This window comes from Aethalodelphis obliquidens, unplaced genomic scaffold, assembly GCF_003676395.1.
Source record: "Aethalodelphis obliquidens isolate GAN/ISIS:26980383/991018 unplaced genomic scaffold, ASM367639v1 scaffold58, whole genome shotgun sequence".
NCBI lineage: Eukaryota > Metazoa > Chordata > Mammalia > Artiodactyla > Delphinidae > Aethalodelphis > Aethalodelphis obliquidens.
In genome coordinates, this window is record NW_020838002.1 from 11,938,700 (window position 1) to 11,959,857 (window position 21,158).

The 21,158-nt window shown below is 36.8% G+C and overlaps 1 protein-coding gene across 3 annotated transcripts in view; it reads right to left on the minus strand.

Annotated features, from left to right (window-relative positions):
• The window catches only part of TAF15 (TATA-box binding protein associated factor 15), a 29,076-nt gene that overhangs the window by 2,328 nt on the left and 5,590 nt on the right, over window positions 1-21,158 (minus strand). For 2 of the 3 annotated variants that reach the window (XM_027087412.1, XM_027087413.1), the window contains exons 2-13: window positions 20,165-20,204; window positions 18,617-18,668; window positions 18,450-18,534; window positions 18,265-18,367; window positions 16,399-16,592; window positions 14,865-14,985; window positions 7,487-7,521; window positions 6,840-6,872; window positions 4,854-4,963; window positions 3,670-3,799; window positions 825-917; window positions 48-129 (exon numbers count right to left, since the gene is read on the minus strand). In XM_027087412.1, the coding sequence (XP_026943213.1) occupies window positions 48-129; window positions 825-917; window positions 3,670-3,799; window positions 4,854-4,963; window positions 6,840-6,872; window positions 7,487-7,521; window positions 14,865-14,985; window positions 16,399-16,592; window positions 18,265-18,367; window positions 18,450-18,534; window positions 18,617-18,668; window positions 20,165-20,204 (1,078 nt within the window). Of the gene's footprint in view, window positions 1-47; window positions 130-824; window positions 918-3,669; window positions 3,800-4,853; window positions 4,964-6,839; window positions 6,873-7,486; window positions 7,522-14,864; window positions 14,986-16,398; window positions 16,593-16,833; window positions 16,856-18,264; window positions 18,368-18,449; window positions 18,535-18,616; window positions 18,669-20,164; window positions 20,205-21,158 lie in introns of those variants that run through there. The other variant, XM_027087414.1, reaches the window with a different exon arrangement.

The window sequence follows — 21,158 nt, forward strand, 5'->3', positions numbered from 1 at the left end:
ACCCCAATCCCAACTCTTACACCTACCAAAATAAATGGTATACTTACGGATTAGGGCAAACCCAGTCCCCACTTTTGGGGTCTCCACCTCTCCCTTGAAAGCCTCCACGGCCTCTATATCCTCCACGGCCTGGGGGAAGTAAGGAGTGGGGAGGAATCAGTAGCAGACATTAACAAAGCAGAGGAAAACCATCAGACGAAAGAACTAAGAGCAAGTGTTCATCAATAACTGGGCAGCACCCCCTCAAATTAACCCCTTATGGCAGGACTCCATGATTCTTTGATTTGGGGCTTTACTTATTTAGTCAATGCAGGAGATGTGGAAGAAGACCCCAAGGCACACATTTAAGTGCAAATAATGCACTAAAAAACTTCGAAGTCCACTTTCTATAATGCCCTCCTTAGTTTCAGAATCTCCGGGATAAAGGTTAAGTGAGAAGACATATTCCAAATTTAAGGAATTAGACACAATGGAAATGAAAGAGTTACAAGTAACTATCAACATATCAGGGAACTCCCAAACTGGTCAGATTAACTACCTAATTAGGTACCATTTAAACAACTACCTCCTAATGTCCAGGTGAATAACAAACTGCTTTATATAGCTTTCCAAAGAGATTTCTGGAACCTTCTTCCACCAATTTCTTAGCTATTACGACACCTTATTTACCTCATCTCCTATTCTGTACCTCACTTTTAAGATAGAAGGAAAAAGACCGATAGGGAGAGAGAAGTAGTAGCAAGTTCACACAACAGGGACAGAACATGGACTCAAATCCAAACCTTCTGTGTAATACCCAGGCCTGTGAGCAATAAGTATTTTACCTCGTCGCCCACCTCCACTTCCACCTCCTCTCATGAATTCAGGTCTTCTGGTGGCAAAAGACACTTTAATGATGTTGCCGTGGAATTCTTTTCCTAAAAAAAAAAAAAAGAAATGGTTTTGCAGAAATGCTATTCTACATCTCCACCTCTCAAAAATATAAAACTTACAAATTTTTAGTTTCAGAGGAATAACTGACATGTCCTCACAGAAATTCAAACACACTAGTGTTCCAAAGAGTCAAGGTAACTGTACTAGAACATGACACAATCTACTAAATACAGCAGATCTGTCACAAGGAGACAGTCATTTCTTACTAAGCAAAAAAAACAAAAAACAAAAAAAACCACCATCTAAAATTTTACATGAAAAAAGCCAAGTACAGAACAATGTACGTAGTATGCTACCATTTCTTTTTTTTAAAGGGAATGAGTGTGTATGTGCATGCATGTGCACACATATGCCTGTCTATACACGGCCTATTGTGCTTAACTCCAGTAGGTGAAAAGGTGGAAAGGAAACTCATTTTTTACTATATACTCTTGGTACCGTTTGAAATGTTTTTTACCTTAGACAAGTAGTATCTTTAAAAATAATGTGTGCAGGGCTTCCCGGGTGGCGCAGTGGTTGAGAGTCCACCTGCCGATGCAGGGGACACGGGTTCGTGCCCCGGTCCGGGAAGATCCCACATGCCGCGGAGCGGCTGGGCCCGTGAGCCATGGCCGCTGAGCCTGCGCGTCCAGAGCCTGTGCTCCACAACGGGAGAGGCCACAACAGTGAGAGGCCCGCGTACCACAAAAAAAAAAAAAAAACAAATGTGTGCATATGTGATTACTTATATACATGCATACATACACATATTCTGCTGTCCCAGGGCCTTAGAGACAGAAATTTTCACTTTATATTAAATAAGAGAACTGACATATAAGGAAAAGGTGCCCAAGGAGTCATAAAATAGTTATAAATCCAGGAGTCTTAGCACTCTCACCAAAGTCCTAATTGTTGTGACTGGCAACCTTCCACAATGTCAGATGGTATGACAAGCACTTTTAAATAGGAAACCCATGGATCAGTATTTTAAAAGCTGTAAAAAGACCTGGTGAGAGCTGAACTATGGAGTTACTGTTAAGAGGCTCATTTGCCCTATGGGGGAAAGGCACAATAATTTTTTTAACATATCATAAGCTATGATAGTTTTATGATTCACAGAAACTATGACACAAGCAGAAAAGTGAGGGAGAATGGACCTAGCCTTCAAGAGCAAGGTGATGGGGCCTGAGTAGGGCAAAAAAGTAAAGAAAATGGAGGTGAAGACAGAGTTATCATAACCTCATCTGTGAAGAAGTAAAGAAATGCAATTATGTCTTGCAAGACACAGGTGCAATGCTCTTGGAACTGGAAGGGACCACAAGTGCCTGTCAATCCAGCATAGTTTAGCACTTCACAGACAATGGTGCTAGACTGCCTGAGTTTAAGTCCTGACCCTGCCACTTATTCTGTGGTCTTGGAAATTATTTATCTTCTCTGTGCCTGAGTTTCATCATCCGTAAAATGGTAATAAAAGGGTACATCTTATAGGGTTACTGTGAAGATCAAACTGAGTTAACGCACATAAAGTTCTTAGAACCATGCCTAGCTCATAAACCACAGTAAACATGCAGTAAGTGTTAGTTATTATTAAATTAGGGTAAAAAAAAACAGTGAATTTATAATAACATGGGGAAATGACTATGTTAAGACGTTAAGTGAAAAAAAGCATGAGACAAAACTACATTTGGAGTATAATGATAAACTATTTTAAAAAACTGGAAGGAAGGGGCTTCCCTGGTGGCACTGTGGTTGAGAATCCTCCTGCCAATGCAGGGGACACGGGTTCAAGCCCTGGTCCAGGAAGATCCCACATGCCGCAGAGCAACTAAGCCCGTGCACCACAACTACTGAGCCTGTGCTCTAGAGCCCGCGAGCCACAACTACTGAGCTCGCCTGCCACAACTACTGAAGCCAACGTGCCTAGAGCCCGTGCTCCACAACAAGAGAAGCCACCACAATGAGAAGCCCGCACACCACAACGAAGAGTAGCCCCTGCTCGCTGCAACTAGAGAAAAAAAGCCCGTGCACAGCAACAAAGACCCAACACAGCCAAAAATTAATTATTTATTTTAAAAAAACTAACTGGAAGGAAAAGTTAATACCAGTAGTTGTCTCTATGTAGAGAACTATGGATGCTTTACTCCTTTCTTCTACTCTCCCATATTTTCTTATTTTCAGGGGGAAAAAAAGTCTTACTGTTTCTTCTAAGTACGTATTAAGATTATATTTTAAGGGAAATTAACCTAAATTTAAAAAGAATATAGTCAACCAGGCCAACCCTCTACATCTCTATTAGGGTGGCCTTAAGCACAAAGCATGACATAAGGAAATATTTTAGACAGAGTTCATCTCATTTCTAAAGGTATGTAAAAACTCTGGCCTGTATTCTCAATAGAATATCTAAAAAAGTAAACATGAAGATAATCACCGTCTATGAGAACATATTTTGACTTCAATACTAGAAAACATTTAGCCAAACCACATGTTGAAACGATATGAATGAGGGACTTCCCTGGTGGCGCAATGGATAAGACTCTGCACTCCCAATGCAGTGGGCCCGGGTTCGATCCCTGGTCAGGGAACTAGATCCCACATGCATGCTGCAACTAAGGAGCCCTGGAGCCGCAACTAAGGAGCCTGCCTGCTTCAACTAAGGAGCCGGCAAGTTCAACTAAGGAGCCCGCCTGCCACAACCAAGAGCCAGCACAACCAAATAAATAAATTAAAAAAAAAAGAAACTATATGAATGAGCTATACCATCAAACCAGTCAATGGCTGCCTTAGCTGAAGGAGGGTCATCAAATGATACTGTTGCCTCCCCTTTTGGCTTTCCTGTGTCCTTGTCTGTGTACAGATTTATCATTGGTTTTCCAGTCTTCTTATTTGTCTGAGGAACAAACAAGTGGGTGTCAGTATTTTAAGAAAAAGTGATCATGAACCACATAGATAATTAAAATTTTATTTTTTTAAGGAATTTACGTATCCATACAATAAATACTATCAACTTAACATAAAAATGAAGTTATCTGTAGGTTCTGAAAAAGAAAACTCTCTAAAATACATTAAGTGAAAAACAAACTAAAAAAATGATACACAGTATATACTGTTTTATCCATGTATAATTTCTTTAAACCCACAAAAAAGAAAACAGATAATACTTCATATAAATATATACCTTGTAAAATTTTAAAAAAAAAAAAGACCAGGAAGAATGTTCACCAAGCAAATAAATAAATTACCATTAAGGCGTACACACTGGATTTTGTTGAGAAGGGAGTGGAAGACAAGAACTGTGTGAATTTTTTACATATTTCATGTGTAATTAATAATTTCTTAAGAAATTTTTACTCTCCAAGAAGGAGGAAAAAAAAGTAATTCCACGGACACCAAAACAAGAGCAACTGCAAACTGATATCAGGCAAATGCTTCAATCTACTAACACTAATCTAAATGCTTTCTAGTTAGGAGATGAAAATATATGCATGAAACAAACAGTGCATGAGACACTTAAGTACAATAAAGTTATGAAATAAAGCATTATTATATTGGGCAAATATATAGCAGACATTAAATACCAACATAAAAAGTTGTTAGTAATAACTTGGGTTTTCATATGTTGGCATTTCAGAATATAAAAATGTTTTCACAATTTCATTTGGTTCTCACAATTTTAGGAGCTAGGCAGAGACTGTGTTTAGAGTCCTAAGATTGAAAGCCAAAGCTGTGGAAGGCTGTGGAAAGGTACACACAAGCGAGGAATAAAAATCTTCATGTATTTTAGCAAACTTAGCAAAGGCCTACAGACATGGGTGAGCATGTGCATCAGGGAACTTTAAGAGACAAGCCTTACTGGAGTATGGGCTTATTATGTAACCTATGTATCTTAACCAGAATATGTCGATAATTATGAGATTTTCAACATAAGCCAATTTTTTACTCACCTTGATAATTCCTATTTGTTTAAAGAACTCCCCCACTTGATCTGTAGACACACCCTCCCCAAGTCCTTGTACAAAGATTGTGTTGTTATCTGAATTATCAGATTCTGAATCTATGGGGGAAAAAAAAACCATGATTAATTTTACATATTCCTTAGGTTTACTACATCCTATTTAGTAATCAAGAATAATAATTTATTATTCAATATTCAACTACTTCTGTGACCAAAAGGAAAAAGGACCAATACATGAAACCTCTTAGATAAACATGCAAAATGGTCATAACAGTTATTTGGTAGGTCAATTCTCACAACTAAACTTCACGTAAAGTGGATCAAGTCCACACTATGTCAAATACATAGACCAATTAAGGGAAACCTTACAAATCTCACTCTTCAGATTCAGATACAGGACTCAAGCTCAGTAAGAGATGAAGAAAGTTAGTATAAAGTAGCATTCCTTTCTTTGGAGAGTTTTAATTCTTTCTGGCTAATCAATACTTTTAAAGCTTTCTAGTAGAAAACTGCCCAAATCTGACACCTTGAACTTCCAAGCAAGCCAAGCAGAATTGCTGGTTTCCCATTCATTGCAATAAGCTTTATATATACCAGAGAGTAGGGGCACCTTGACACACACCTTACCTTACATGCACACTTTTGGATTAGTATAACAAAACAAGAAAGATGCACATAAATTCAGTCCACCAAGGGATAATTCAGAAATTGCCATCCATATAGAATACTTTAGCATCTTAATAAAAACAAAAGTTCTGATTTCAATATATACAGCTACTGAGCCTGCGCTCTAGAGCCCGCGAGTCACAACTACTGAGCCCGTGTGCCACAACTACTGAAGCCCACACACCTAGAGCCCGTGCTCCACAACGAGAAGCCACTGCAATGAGAAGCCCGCGCACCGCAACGAAGAATAGCCCCTGCTCGCCGCAACTAGAGAAAGCCAGCGCACAGCAACGAAGACACAATGCAACCAAAAATAAATAATTAATTAAAATTAATTAATTTAAAAAAAAATTTTGGCTCAGATTTTTAATCTCTACATAACTTTCAAAAGGCTCCAGGCAGCCTTGAATTTCATTTGAAAATATAAAGGTACACGAAATTAGTGACCTCTGAGGACTTCCCTGGTGGCACATTGGTTAAGAATCTGCCTGCCAATGCAGGGAACACGGGTTCGATCCCTGGTCCGGGAAGATCCCACATGCCGTGGAGCAACTAAGCCTATGCACCACAACTACTGAGCCTGCGCTCTAGAGCCCGAGCCACAACTACTGAGCCCATGTGCCGCAACTACTGAAGCCCGCGCACCTAGAGCCCCTGCTCCGCAACAAGAGAAGGCACTGCAATGAGAAGCCCGTGCACTGCAACAATGAGTAGCCCCCGCTCGCCACAGCTATAGAAAGCCCACGCGCAGCAACCAAGACCCAACACAGCCAAAAAAAAAAAACAAAAAGAAAGGCACACGTAGAAAGAAAGATGTTTTGTAAAAAAGAAAAAAAAAGAAAAGAAAAGAAAAGAAATTAGTGACCTCTGCCCAGAGTAAGACAATTCTCTCATATATGAATTCAGGTTTCTTAGGCCCACTGACCAGACTATCAATCCATTGTAATATTTTCTTAAACACAGCTATTCTAATTCCCCAATCATACCAATTCTCTCATACTTGATTTGCAGTAATTAAACAAATAATGCTAATTAGCAGTACAAAATCAAGTATTTCTTCACAAAAGAAAAAGTAGAGAGCATGGGAAAGCACAAACATAGTAATTTTTCCTAGCAAACTTTCCAATCAATCCCCCTGAACTTTTCTTGCTAGTACATCTTTAGAAGTGAAGCTCCCTGGTTCTGGCAGCATTATCAAATCAAATCTTCCTCCTGTACTAACTCCTCCAAACACACACACTTCTCCTTTGAAAAAATGGAAAACTAACATTCTCTTAATGGCAGAGTCACAAACTACCATAAACCTTACCAGCATCTGGTCTGGGTCCATAATCCCTGTGACCTAAGGGAAAAGAAAAAGAAAAAGAAAAAGAAAGCTATTTAAGGCAACTCATAAGAAATCATTTAAAAACAGTAATAATAACCAAGGCATGAAAAGTCAATACTTCCAAAATCCTTGTAAGTAACCATCACAGATTTACAAAGTAAGTATATAAATTAAGTCTTATTAAAAGTTTAAGAAATCAAGATGAATGTCAATATTCCCTTAAACTTGTCCCAGACGGCACCAGCCACTTTGGCATTACACTAGTATCACTTTTGTTAAGTTCTGGTTGTGAAGGCTGATTGGAAAACCGTAATAATTTAAAAACACCATGTCAGCTACCTTTATTAAAAAACATATTGACAAAATCCAGTGAAGGTCTCATTCATTGGTCACCAGACTCTTTCATGCAAATTCACTGTGTAGAAACCCATTGGACTGTTTGAGATCAACTTCGTCTTTTTAATATTTTGAGATATATATATATGCATATATATAATTTTTTTTAAGCACACAACACACACCAGCCTCAACAGAGTAAGAAAGGGCTTAGACTACGTCTGCGGGATATTGGTGGCTTTTAGGTTTATATAGCATTTCCACTGAAACATTTTGGGATACTCAGCACTTACCACCAAAATTTTTGAAGCCACCGCGGTCACCACCACTGCAGAGGAAAAATTGAAGAAATGATTTCTTCCTTAGGTCTCTAATGTGCTGAGCCCTGGGCTCAATCTATACTTAACTGTCACAAGTAGAGCGCCCAGGAAAACAGTAGCACCTCTAACTTTCCAGTAAATTTCATTTCATAGACTTCAAAATGTTGTTTTCACCTAAATGTTTCCCCAAGGATCTATTTCCACAAGGGTGCCTTTTCAAGCTTATTACAGAACATACCTAATATACTCTTATTTTAAAATTTTCCCAACCCCAAGCCAAAGGGATAATATTCAAATCCACTTAAACTGGAGGCACAAGAGGAAGAATGCTAAACATTCTTTCCAAGGGGAAAGAAATCATTTTAAAACAGTAATAATAACCAAGGCATGAAAAGTCAATGGGACAAAGTGAGAGAGTGGTGTGTACATATATACACTACCAAATGTAAAACCGGAAAAAAAAAAAATGTAAAACCGATAGCTAGTGGGAAGCAGCTGCATAGCACAGGGAGATCAGCTCGGTGCTTTGTGACCACCTAGAGGGGTGGGATAGGGAGGCTGGGAGGGAGGGAGATGCAAGAGGGAAGAGATATGGGGATATATGTATAGCTGATTCACTTTGTTATAAAGCAGAAACTAACATACCACTGTAAAGTAATTATACTCCAATAAAGATGTTAAAAAAAAATTTTCCAAAATCCTTGCAACCATCACAGATTCACAAAGTAAATATATAAATTAAGTTTTATTAGAAGTTTAAGAATTCAAGATGAATATCAATATTCCCTTAAAGGGAAATATTTTTGTTAAAGGGGATATTTTTGTTAAATATGAGAAAAAGACTAGGAGAAAAATATAAAGCAAGATTAAAATTCTGATAGCAGAATGGGAGAGGTAAAAACTTGAGCACTACGTTCTACTGTGACACCAAACGGTGGGTTTTATGAGATGAAGAAAAAAGTGAGGTACAAATATACACAAAAGTGAGACTGAATGAAAGCGGTCTTAAAAATTCAAATCATTCAGATATCTGGTAAAATGAGCACTAAAAGAAAGCATAACTTTAAACTGCCCTCCTATTCCATGCCCACTGCAACATGCTAGCTCTCTTCACAGCAGAGCTACTGACATTCATGCTGCCGAATGCTCTTGTACACCAATCAGTAGACCATATCAGAGACAGAATGCTACATACTCCACAAGAAAATGACTTTATTTGGCAATTTCCACTGCCAGGTAAGTCAATGGCCCTTGTGTGTATAGCTTTATGTAAGAAATCTAAGATCTCTCTTATCAAGAAACTCTTTAAATGCTCATACATTGAAAGCTTGTTTCTCTTAACTGAATTATGTAATCCTCTAAGATTCATGTGCTGACATGGATACAAAAACACCCGAAGTTTTCAGATGGTGATATCTAATTTTCTAATACTACTAATCTTCTACTATAACCCAAGAAACTAATCCAATATACTACTCTTCACTGCTTAAAAGCCTCTGCTTTAGTAATAACCCTGCCCTCTAGATGGCCTTTCTTGAGCCATCCTGAGAAAAACCACTCTGACTAAATGAGAAAGAATTTTTTCTTTAGAAGTCTATTCTACTACCTTGACGTAAAAAAAAATTCCCTTGCAACTAGCATAGGTATGGACACACGCAACTTAACTCGCCATTAATTTTTATTTGATGCCCAAGAAATCTAAAAAGGAGAATAACAATATTTCAAGGCTATGCAGACAAAGCGAAGCTCAGGTCTTTCATATATATAGTTTCCTATTGAGTGTCTAAGACCTCTCTTTCAGAACATCACCCAAGCCCTCCCACCAACCCATACTTCTAAATGGCCTATATATCATAGCTTAACTCTTTAAGGAAAGGAAGCCAAACAGAGTTCTGAGATTAAATTGCTGAAAATCTTATTAGAAACAAGATATCTCAGGTTTCTTCAAAGATGATCATGAGAATTCTAAAAATGATGAAAAAAGAGCTAGTGAAAATATTAAATCGGGCTTCCCTGATGGTGCAGTGGTTAAGAATCCGCCTGCCAATGCAGGGGACGGGGGGTTCGAGCCCTGGTCCAGGAAGATCCTCCATGCTGCGGAGCAACTAAGCCTGTGTGCTACAACTACTGAGCCTGCGCTCTAGAGCCTGCGAGCCACAACTACTGAAGCCCACACACCTAGAGCCCGTGCTCCGCAACAAGAGAAGCCACCGCAGTGAGAAGCCCGCACACCTCAACGAAGAGTAACCCCCGCTCGCTGCAACTAGAGAAAGCCCGCGTGCAGCAACAAAGACCCGATGCAGCCAAAAATAAATAAAATTTTTTTAAAAAAAGAATATATTAAACCCACATTCCTATGTCAGGACGTTAAAGTACCCAGGATAAAGTATTTTTTTTTAAATAGGATATTTGCACAATTAAGTGCTGGAAGAGGCACCACTTAATTATTCTGCTGCCAACTTAACCAAGTACCAAATTGTTTATCTGACCACAATGGAGGGAAAATATGCAATTTCATATATCAAGTACTTCCTAAAATTTCTATTCTGGCCAGCAATATAACTTTGAACAATTTTTTAAAAAAGGACATACCCCTGGTAAAATATAAAGGATATAAAACAAATGACACTTGAATATGTTTATAATTTTCTATTCCTCCATACAATGGCATTTTAACTTAAGTCATCATTACTGAGCATTTCCTTTGAAAATTCAGCAGCTGAACACTTCAAACACAATGGCCGTAAATAAGGAAACACCCATAAGTACATTCGAAAAAGTACTAGTCTTCAAAGTAGGAGTCTCAGGGTATAGTCTTAACTATCACTAATCAATCTTGAAAATTTGGAGAAGTCAGTAATTCTCCCTAGGCTTCAGTTTCCTCCTTCGCAAAATAATGGTCTACACCCTTACTACCTGAAAGGTGGTCTATGGAATAGCAGCAAAGGCAGAGCCTGGGAGTATCTCAGAAAAGCAAGCTCATCCCACACCTACTAAATCAGAATCTGCATTTTAGTAAGATCCCCAAGGAGTTCATATGTACATTACAGTTAGAGAAGCACTGGTCTGGATGACCTATAATTTTATGTGAGGCTTTCTTTCAAGTTCCAATGTTTCAGTCGCTTTTCTCTTTCCTTATTAAGAAATTTCATATTAATTAATTATAGTTCCTTACTAGGAAATTTATTATATTAAACACAGTAAATAAACCTCAAATAGTACCACTATTAAATCAGTTAACAGAAGATGGGCCTGTGGTTAAGAATCTTTCTTCAAATCTGCAGCCAAGTTACATGTCCCTTTTCCATAAACTAAGTTAAGGCCCCACTAGCAAATTAAGACACAAAGGCATGTGAACATCTGAGTCAAGATGTTGCCACAACAAATTTGTTTTCCTCCCAGGAAAAGAAACAAACTTGTACACATAAAGAATTTCTGAAGTAAGGACACTTTAATGTAAAGAAGTAAAGGTATTTACTAGAGACATAAGAATACTCAAAATTTATGGCTGAGTGCCCCCCGCATAGGAAAATCAATTGTATATTCTTGACTCAACTACAGAAATCGTCCCAAGTTCAAAACCACAGTGAGCAGCCTACTCTAGGGTAGACTCTGAGGGTTCTTTCACTGTTACAGCATTACATATTTAGAGACGACAGTCAGATTTAATTTCAGGTGCTTGTCAAGAAAGAAAATATACTTTGACAGAGTCTCTATTCCCAAAATTTAATTTTTAAAAATCCAAATATATCTGTATTCAAGGACTAAAACTGCCAAGAAGTAAAAGGACAATATAGGAATCTTTATTCCCAGAAAATTCAATACACAGAGAGAAAAAGGAACTTAGCTAAATATTGAAAAAGATTAGTTTTTTAAAAACTGTTCTGTTTGATTTTTCATACTAGTAATTTACCAACATTTCAGAAGACCAAGAATCTACCATTCTAGAGCTGCACTATCCAATACAACATTTACTAGCCATATGTGACTGCTGACCTTTTGAAATATGGAGAGTCTAAATTGAGATGTACTCTAAATGTAAAATACAAAATGGATTTCAAAGTCTTAGGATAAAAAAAAGAATGTGCATTATCTCAATAATTTTTATACTGATTACATAAAATATTTGTGATGTTAGATTAAATAAAATGTATTATCAAAATTAACTTCAGCTGTTTATTTTTCTTAATGTGGCTATTAGAAAATTTTACATTACACATATGGCTCACAGTTGACCCACATTATATTTATATTGGGCAGCACTGGTGGGACTATCACCAGCACACATGCACATTTTTAAGAGAGCTATTCAAAAACTCTTATAAGGGCTTCCCTGGTGGCGCAGTGGTTGAGAGTCCGCCTGCCCATGCAGGGGACACGAATTTGAGCCCCGGTCTGGGAAGATCCCACATGCCGCGGAGCAGCTGGGCCCGTGAGCCCCAGCCGCTGAGCCTGCGCGTCCGGAGCCTGTGCTCCGCAATGGGAGAGGCCGCAGCGGTGAGAGGCCCGCGTACCGCAAAAACAAAAAAACTCTTATAAGAAGACATTCAAAATTTAAGATAACTTTTTTGAGACTTGAGATATTAAAGCCTAAAAAATCTACTTAACTTGATGACATGCTAATAATGGAAAACGGTTATCTATAAAGTTCTAGTAATTTTGCAATGCATTCAGCACAATGCTAAAGTTAAAAGCACTGAGAAAATGTATGGCCTTAAGCTTCTAGTCCAGTAGGAGGCCACTGATCTACTTTAGATAACAATTAGAAATTCAATCTCTTTTGCTGCAACTGCTTCTTCAAAGAAAAACACTGTTTCCTATAGTCCCTATAGTCTTCATGTTTCTCTTCCAAAATTGGAAAGCTGACAGCTTCCTTTGGTCTGAATTCTTCCTGCAGTCAAGCAATCATACAACTTGAGTCTAAGAATGTCATATCCTTTACCACACATCAAACCTTCACCTGCAAACTGTGCCCCTTCTTTAATTATAAACCCAACTAATGCCAGATATTCTTCAAACAGCCCTGAAAGGATCATATTTTCAACCTTGCTATTTTTAAGTAAGATGATTACAAACACAAATGGGAGTGTTGATGAAGACTAACAAAAAATGTTTGGGTATTTCTGGTACTTAAATGTAAAACCAAGTGTAAGGGAGAAAAAAGCCCTGAAACTGGGCTTTTTTTTTTTTTTTTTTTTAATTTGAAACACTTCACTCCTGTAAATAAGCTAAAAATCACATCCTGAACAAGATATTGTGGCACATGAAAATTATATGAACTTCGTATTTCAGTATCCATAAATGAAGTTTTATTGAACACAACCATGTTTATTCATTTATACAGGAGCAGAGCTGAGCAGTTGCAAAAGAAACCGCATGGCCTGCAAAGCCTCAATTATTTACTATGTGGCCTTTCACATAAAAAGTTTGCCCATCCAATATAGAGAGTAAGTATAATCATCCACATAAATTTCTTAAAAAGGCATTTCATGCACATTCCATTTACTGGCTAAGGGGGTGGGGTGGGGGGAAGGAGGGAGTATACAGACAGCAACTGGGTAAGACCTCTCCCCAAAAACCCTACCCTGACTTGAACCAGATCACCATCATTTTGACCTAATACATCCTGGGCTTCTACACAAGATTTTGTTTGAAGAGGTTCTAAAGTTAAATAAAAAGATTTGAAACTCAAAAACTTAGTTCATGATTCAGTACCTGGGCCAAAAATTATACTGAAATGTTGCCAAAGAGGTTTATCGAAGTGCTTAAAACTGGTATGCCCAGGGTTGGTTAAGATACAGATCTTCCCTCTTTTAGCAGGAGGATCACTCAAGGTCCTTTCAACTCTGATTCTAAGATAAGTCATCTCTCAAAAACGAAAACATATTTTTAAAGACTTCCCTACCCTCCTCCTCCTGAAAAGTGGGGTTCTACCATTCTCCGTCAGACACTGTCATAGTTTCAGAGATAATCTATAGATATAATTATAACTTCCTTATGAAGAAAATTAAACCTATGATGTGCTGTAAAACGTATAGCATCCCAAGGCAGCCAATTATCTAAAACATATTAACCAGAAAATCACATATACCTGTTAGTTATCTTGTTTGGGATTCTGTTTGAGGGAGCGAGGCTATTAGGTAGAGAGTAAGCACCATACCACTCTACGTTGTTCACTTACATCCACATGATAATGAAGAGGCATACGATATACTTGTTTTACCTTAATAAATTGACTTCGGCTATCAATCAAAAGACATTTAATGTTCAAGTCTTATAGAAATTTATCAAATATGTTTAGACTTTAGATTTGCCAGACCAAAGCACTATACACTAAACAGAGAGAAAGTCAACGAGATCAAATTCCTGGCTCACTTGAAAAATTAACAGTGCTGTATGTAACTGATTTTCTCAGGTCACCTCAGGGAACAGACAACAGTCCCTAAGAAGCAAAAGAGTGACCTGGTATTGATATAATATTGTCAGTTAACAGGCTGACAATTTCAATTCCCAAGGAACACAAATTATCTTTTAAGCCTGTATATTTTACACACGAAATGTGCAACCTACAAACCTCATCTGAGGACAATAAATGTCAATTACTTTTTCATTCCTATTTTTAGAGCAAAAGCGCTAGACTTACACATATATTTGAAAGTAATTTTAAAGCCACCTTTCATAACATATGCCATAAATACCAAAACCTGATAACACTAACAATGGAGAAAAGGAAAGCTGAATTAAAAAGTCATTCCTTTTCCACAGCTTAGTCTAGACAAAATATGCAACGGTATGTGACATTGCACTAATTATCTCAATAATTGTTTACTTAAGAATGGGGACAAAACAGTTCAGTTACATAAAATCTTTCTCTCATTTGCCAACCCCAAATTTATAATCTGCTATTGCCTCCTAATATTTTCCCTTCCCAAGGGGATTCAAGATTAAAGAACAGCCTCTCCACCTTCCAATCTAGAATTAACTTACCTTGTATTTTCTACATATAAAACACTTGGATTTCCCAGAGTCATCTTTTAAAGGAGTTTAGAGTCAATAGCTCTGGCAGGAAAAACATAGTTAAGTGGTTTAACCACACCATAGTAGGGGACTTTTCTCCATTGGTATTTAATATATACCACATAAACTAACGGCTAACAAAGCCTATTTTGAGGTAATTTATGTGACATCTTAAGACTGAAAATAAATTTTGAATTTCTGTCCTCTTCTCTACAACATAATCTTTTATAGGCCTCTTAACTAAATCAGATGATGGAATCGAACCAGCTAAGTAACAACAACAAAAAAAAAAAAGAGAGAGAAGAAATGTAGACATCTGTACCTAAAAACTTACCTTGATCCTGTCATAGGACCTCTTCCATCCTTGTCATATCCCCCACGCCCTCTACCTCCTCCCTGTGACCCGCCATATCCTCTATTATCTTCTCCATACCTACTCACATCACGACGGTCATCTACAAAAAAGAAAATTAATACATACATACATAAACAACTTGAAATTTCTGACAAAGGCTTTCCACAACATAATATTAAATAGCTCTTTAGGTCACCTGTGACCTTCAGAAAATGGCACATGTGCACAAAACTCAAATGCAAGTCAACATAACACCATCTGGAATTAAATGTATGAGACTTATATGTGTGTCAAATTCCATTCTACCAAAGTCAGACAGCAAAATGGTGATGTGGATATCACCATTTGATGTGATGATAATATGGAGTAGTTTGAGTAAAGTACATTAGGTACAGAACTCTAATAAATTAAAAGAATACCCTGATCTTAGGGACTTCCCTGGTGGCGCAGCGGTTAAGGCTCACGCTCCCAATGCAGGGGGCCCGGGTTCGATCCCTGGTCGGGGAACTAGATCCCACATGCATGCCGCAACCAGGAGTTCACATGCCACAACTAGGGAGCTGGCAAGCCACAACTGGGGAGCCCACCTACCACAACTAAGGAGCCCACAAGCTGCAACTAAGACCTGGTACAACCAAATCAATCAATCAATCAATAAATACTTTAAAAGAATACGCTAATCTTAAAAGTTATTTTTCATGTCGAAAATATTTCAGTGTAAATCAAACACAGACAAAGAATAACTAGATTTTCAAACTGAGAGATATTCAGTGAATATATTCAATGAAGAAGATATTCAGTGAATGAGCTTCCACTCTTACTCATTCACTTGTTCATTCATTCAACTATTCAACAAATATTTATCGAGCAGGTACAAAAATGAGTAAGGCAGGACCTTTGCCCTTGAAGCATTCATTTTTATGGCTGATCAGATTCCTAAATATCATGATATATATAAAATGATATATATAAAAGAAAGAATGACTGGTCCTTCTTAGTTGAGGTTAGAGAAGGCTAATACAGGATCATAATTTCCTCAAATCACATACAGCACCAGTACCAAGATAACTGGTAGTATGGACTTCCCTGGAGGTCCAGTAGTTAAGACTCCGTGCTTCCACTGCAGGGGGCACAGGTTCGATCCCTGGTCAGAGAACTAAGATCCCACATGCCACACGGTGCGGCCAAAAAATAAAAAATGTTTAAAAGTTAAATTAAATTATAAAAAAGAACTGGTAGCAGCAGCATTCATTGTCAAATGATCAGTTGACTGAGACAACAAAGGAAATTCAAAAACTCAGCCAGCAAAAAATCACGTGACCATCTGGAGTCTCCAAGAAGTTCAGAAATATCAATCTAATAAACTAGTTTTGATGGACATGAGACAGAACATATGTTCAGGGTGACTCTAAATTCTTACAAACAGTTGAAATCCTCTGTGGGTCTTTTAATACAGAACACACAATTCTATGAAGGGAAAAAAGGAAAAATAATAGAGGTCAGCATATCTTACCTTGTGTGTGGTGGCTGTAATTTTCCCTTTGTGAATGGTAGGACTGCTGGTTTTGATTATAGGAATCATGCTGCTGATCATAATTTGACTGCTCGGCATAAGAGCCGTGATGTTGATCATAGCCTGACTGCTGGTCATATGAATCTTGTTGACCATAGTCTGACTGGTCATATGAAGGCGCTCTTCCACCTTGGCTAAACAGAAATCAAGAACTTGAGCGATTTTACAGAGGGACTGTTTACTGCAGCAGGCTGACTGAGACTGATTGCTATAAGAGGCCTGCCCAGCTAGACCTCATCCACATTTACTACCCTTTTCTGGTAGGAATCATTTAGCTCTTTTATCTACAGAATCTTATCACCAATGGAATGACTTTCAAACAACAGTTCTACTATCACTGAAGAGGTGTCACATTATGAGAAAAAACACACACACCTTTGAAAACTGTAGAGAAGCAAGAAAATCACTATGGTTTTTATCATCTCCTTGAATTAAAAAAAAAATTAAAGATGACATAAAGTACAGTAATATGTCTGACTCTTTAACAAACATGACACAGCAAGTACTGACTCCTTTTAATAGTTACAGTAAAAGGCTCTATCTCAGTTTTAACAACAATATTATTTAATAATATTTTGGGGACTATTTTCTTATCTTTAGAACCTTACCTTTAGTACATTCTTCTAAGCATCTTCAATAATAGTAAATTTTAGAAAATAGCAATAAATCATTCAAAGTTTTAATCTGCTGAGTAAGAGGAAGGAACTTGCTTTGTGATGCCATTTTTTAACTGAAACAAAGTCTAACTACCAAATGAGACTGCTTTATTTTCTCTTGCAATTCAAAAAGAAAATTCTAAGTATGTTCTGCGCAATATGACTATTAATTACCTACTCTCAGGATGGGAATGTTGAAAGAAACACTTAATTGGATTTGAGTTCTAATGTTTACTCAAAAAAAAAAAGGTGGAGGGGGGGACAAAAATGGCCTCACAACTTAATAGTCACATCTTACTCTGCATCAAATGATCAAAACAATCTAATAAAGATCGGTTCCCCAACTCCCTACCCAAAGTACATCACAAAGGTCAGAACCCTAGACCTTCACTTTAGAATGACTGTCAAACCAAACTAACATTTCTCTTTGGTCCACATTTATACGTCACATTACCAAAAATGCATCCTTATGAAAAGGTTCTCCTTAAATTTAAAACTAACCAGGCTTGAAGAGCCTTCTAATGTAACACGCTTTCTGGATAGTATTCCCTACATTTGTACTTTGTAAAGCACAGTAAAAAGTAAGTTGCTATTACTAAAATTAATAACAAGTACAGGCTCCTCAAATCAGAAAATTTTAAAAAAATATATAAGACCTGTAAAATTGCTAATATTCACCTACCTATATTAACAATTAAAACATTTTTTAGGGTATTTGAAATAAGTGCATAGGTTTTGGCACTTTTTTCTTTAATATTTTTGCCCCTGAAAAGGACATTAAATACATTAAAATGGTTAAAAAATAAAATGGAAATGAAAAGTAAGCATTGATAAGTCTCCTTTTATAGGCAGGTTTTTATTTCATCTCAGGTATAAAGCACAGGTTCAAATTTTACATTTTAACATTTAAATCATGTGCATTCATTTACAGCTAAACTAACTGTACAAATAACACATCATAAGAATCAAATATCAATACTGACAATCTCCACATTCTTTATAATACAAAACTGTGAAATTCATACACCATCAACACTTTTCTGGAAAAAAAAAAAAAGTTTAAAGCTGGGACTTTGTTAGTGAAAGCTGTTTAATACCCAAAGTGTTATTTCCACTTCCCAACACCTCAGTACTTTCACTGTTTCCTTACCCTCCTGATGATTCCATGTTTTGCTGTGCCTGGTTATTATAAGATTGCTGGCCATATGAGCTCTGCTTTTGATTCTCATAACCACCATAGGACTGTGAATAACCTAAAGATTAAATAGATATACCATTTAGGAAAGGTTCTGATTTTAAATTTCTAAAACAGCAAATTTAACAAATCAGTCCAACCTGATTGGCTTTGTCCGTAACAGGAGTAGCCGCCATAGTTCTGCCCATATGAAGAATCAGTAGTTTGCCCATAGCCAGAATAGCTCTGAAATTTAGGTAAATACAAGTTTCACTGCATATTTAAGATTAAAACTATTTATAAAGAACTCAATTTATATTTAACCTACTTGTGGTGCTTGTCCATAACCTTGGCTGCCTTGATTTCCATAGGAAGAATAACTGGAAAAGAAAAGTGTACTACTTGAAAGAAATGTGCTAGAATTTAAAAGCTTAAATTAACCCTATCTTCCTTTTCAACTTTCAACTCAAATACAAGCTTCTTTCCTGAGAAACTGTTGATCTAACTACCTCTTCGAGTCTAAATTGAAAGGTGATAACCAAAGACTGTCAAAGACATAAATAAAATCATGCCCAGACCTCTTAAATGCCAAACACACACCAGAAGTTTTGCTTTGACAATCTCCCACAAATAAACAAAACTTCACCAGAGCTAGAAAATTCCAACAGAATTATGCTTGGATGGGTGGGAGGCTGGGGGTGGAGGGGAGTGACTACATGGTAGCAAGACCCATAATAAATATCTGAAGCAGAAAAATAATGACTCTTTAAGTTAGAGCTTTAATCAATTTAGCTGTGCTGTGACAGATTAATTTCTTCCTACCATTTGCCTTAAATTTGCCTCTAACATCCTAGAAAATGCACAGTGTGGCACTAAACATCCAATTGTTAGTGCCTCAGTAATGAGAGGCATGTATATCTTCAGAATACTATCATAGAACGAAAGTATATTGTATCTCCAGTGTCATAGCATAGGATGGCATAGTTTGTTGACTGAATGAATACATGCAGCTTTCTCGGAGTTGAACTTTCTTTAATTTTAGTGCATATAAGCTTTAACAAGTCAGAAACAAACTTTCTGAATATATACCAAAGAAAATTAAAACATATACCAAAAAAAAATCTTACTATTTTAGAGCTATCAAGTGCTAACAGAATTTCTTAACTTTATAAAACATATTTCATTGAATAAAACATTTGCTAGTTGCCTACTATGAGGGTCTATCCCATGAGAATAAAAAAGTCAAATCAGTTTTGTTTTCATGAAGCTTAAAACCTGATGACAGAAGGTATCTGAGATGCTCTTCTGAATATCTCACACTGAGCTGCAAAACACTTATACTACAAGTGAAGGCTGTATTTCTGGTAAGCAAGAGAATCCTACTGCATGTATACATTCACATAAAAACAGACTTTTCTTTTTATTGTGAGCATGGTGAGGATGATTTTAAAAATGCTAAACACTTCTATCATAGTGCTTCAAGAAAATCCACTCCAGAAAAAACACATTTAGCATATTATATACAATCAAAAAAATTAAATGCTTTTTCTAAGCTGTTATAGTTCAACTACTTAAATCCTTTTAGTAATTGTTTCTTCTAAATAATTTCTTAAAGAAAACAATCTTTATAATACCTATGAGATTCATTTTAATCTCTAGGGGGCACCTATATTTACTGATTCAAACAGCCTTTTAAAAAAAGAAAAATATCTTACAGCACCTATGTACATAGGCTGACTCTTTCCCCTTCACAAGCTAAGATTTAACTCTTTTAAGACGTCAAGATACCAAAGCTTAAGAGGAAAGCCTGACTAAATTTATCTTTTTTCTCAGCTCTACTCGTTCATGGTATTATTGAAATGTACGTATACTTTACCTTTGCTGCTCACCCCCAGACTGACCGTAACTTCCGGAATCTAAAACACATAAAAAGAATTTTTAGTCTTATTTAAAATTAGGCTTCCCTCAAAGGCTGACTTTAGCTCTTACAGATGAAATGTGATAAGAAAATATCATAAACTACAGAAAGAAAAACTAGAAGTTAAAAATACAGTGCAAGGAAAAATCTGTGCCAATAGTATTAGCTATTTACAGTAACTACAGCTTTGAAAACAACTACTCTACAAACATGTCCTGATGGTCACAAAAACCAAGTGAACAAATGAGAAACAGTCAGTGAAAAACCCATCCTTTCAACAAAAACTCAAAAGCTCAAGTTATATTATCTTTATATATAAAAAGATATCTGTTAAAAAAAACTAATCAGGATCAAAAAGGGGAAAATGCACACTCTAAGATAAATCCCCAGGATTACATTCACGTCATATCCTTGCCAGCCTAACATATACACCATTCCCTTGGATTGGATTGGATTGCTTTGGCTGTCAGCAGCAACAAAAAGATCTCCAAAGACTTGGTAAAAGCAGCTAAGCCACTTGGTATATACCGACTCAGCAATACTTACCTCTAGCTTCCTTGTTGGCAATAAAAACTACCAAGGAAGGCATGAGTTGAGTAATATACGTCAAAATAATAATAATAATTTGAACTGTGAACTTTTCTCAATACTTTAAAGCGTCGGTTATTCCAAAAATTTTTGAAGAGGCTCTACCCTCTAGGCTTCTCCTCAGAGTCAAATGAATGACCTAATTTTATTAGTGATTGAGTAAGAGAAGAATATCATATGAAATACTCTTTCAACTGCAAAAAAATGACTGATAGTCTTCAACTGCTATTAGGCCCAACCTCATCTAATCTGAATAAAACTATTTGATGTTGAACAGTTCTGAAAACCCGCCAAATATCAAATCACATCAATGACTTTTTCATTCAATTCATATAAAGCTACAATATGAAAACTGTCACTGGCT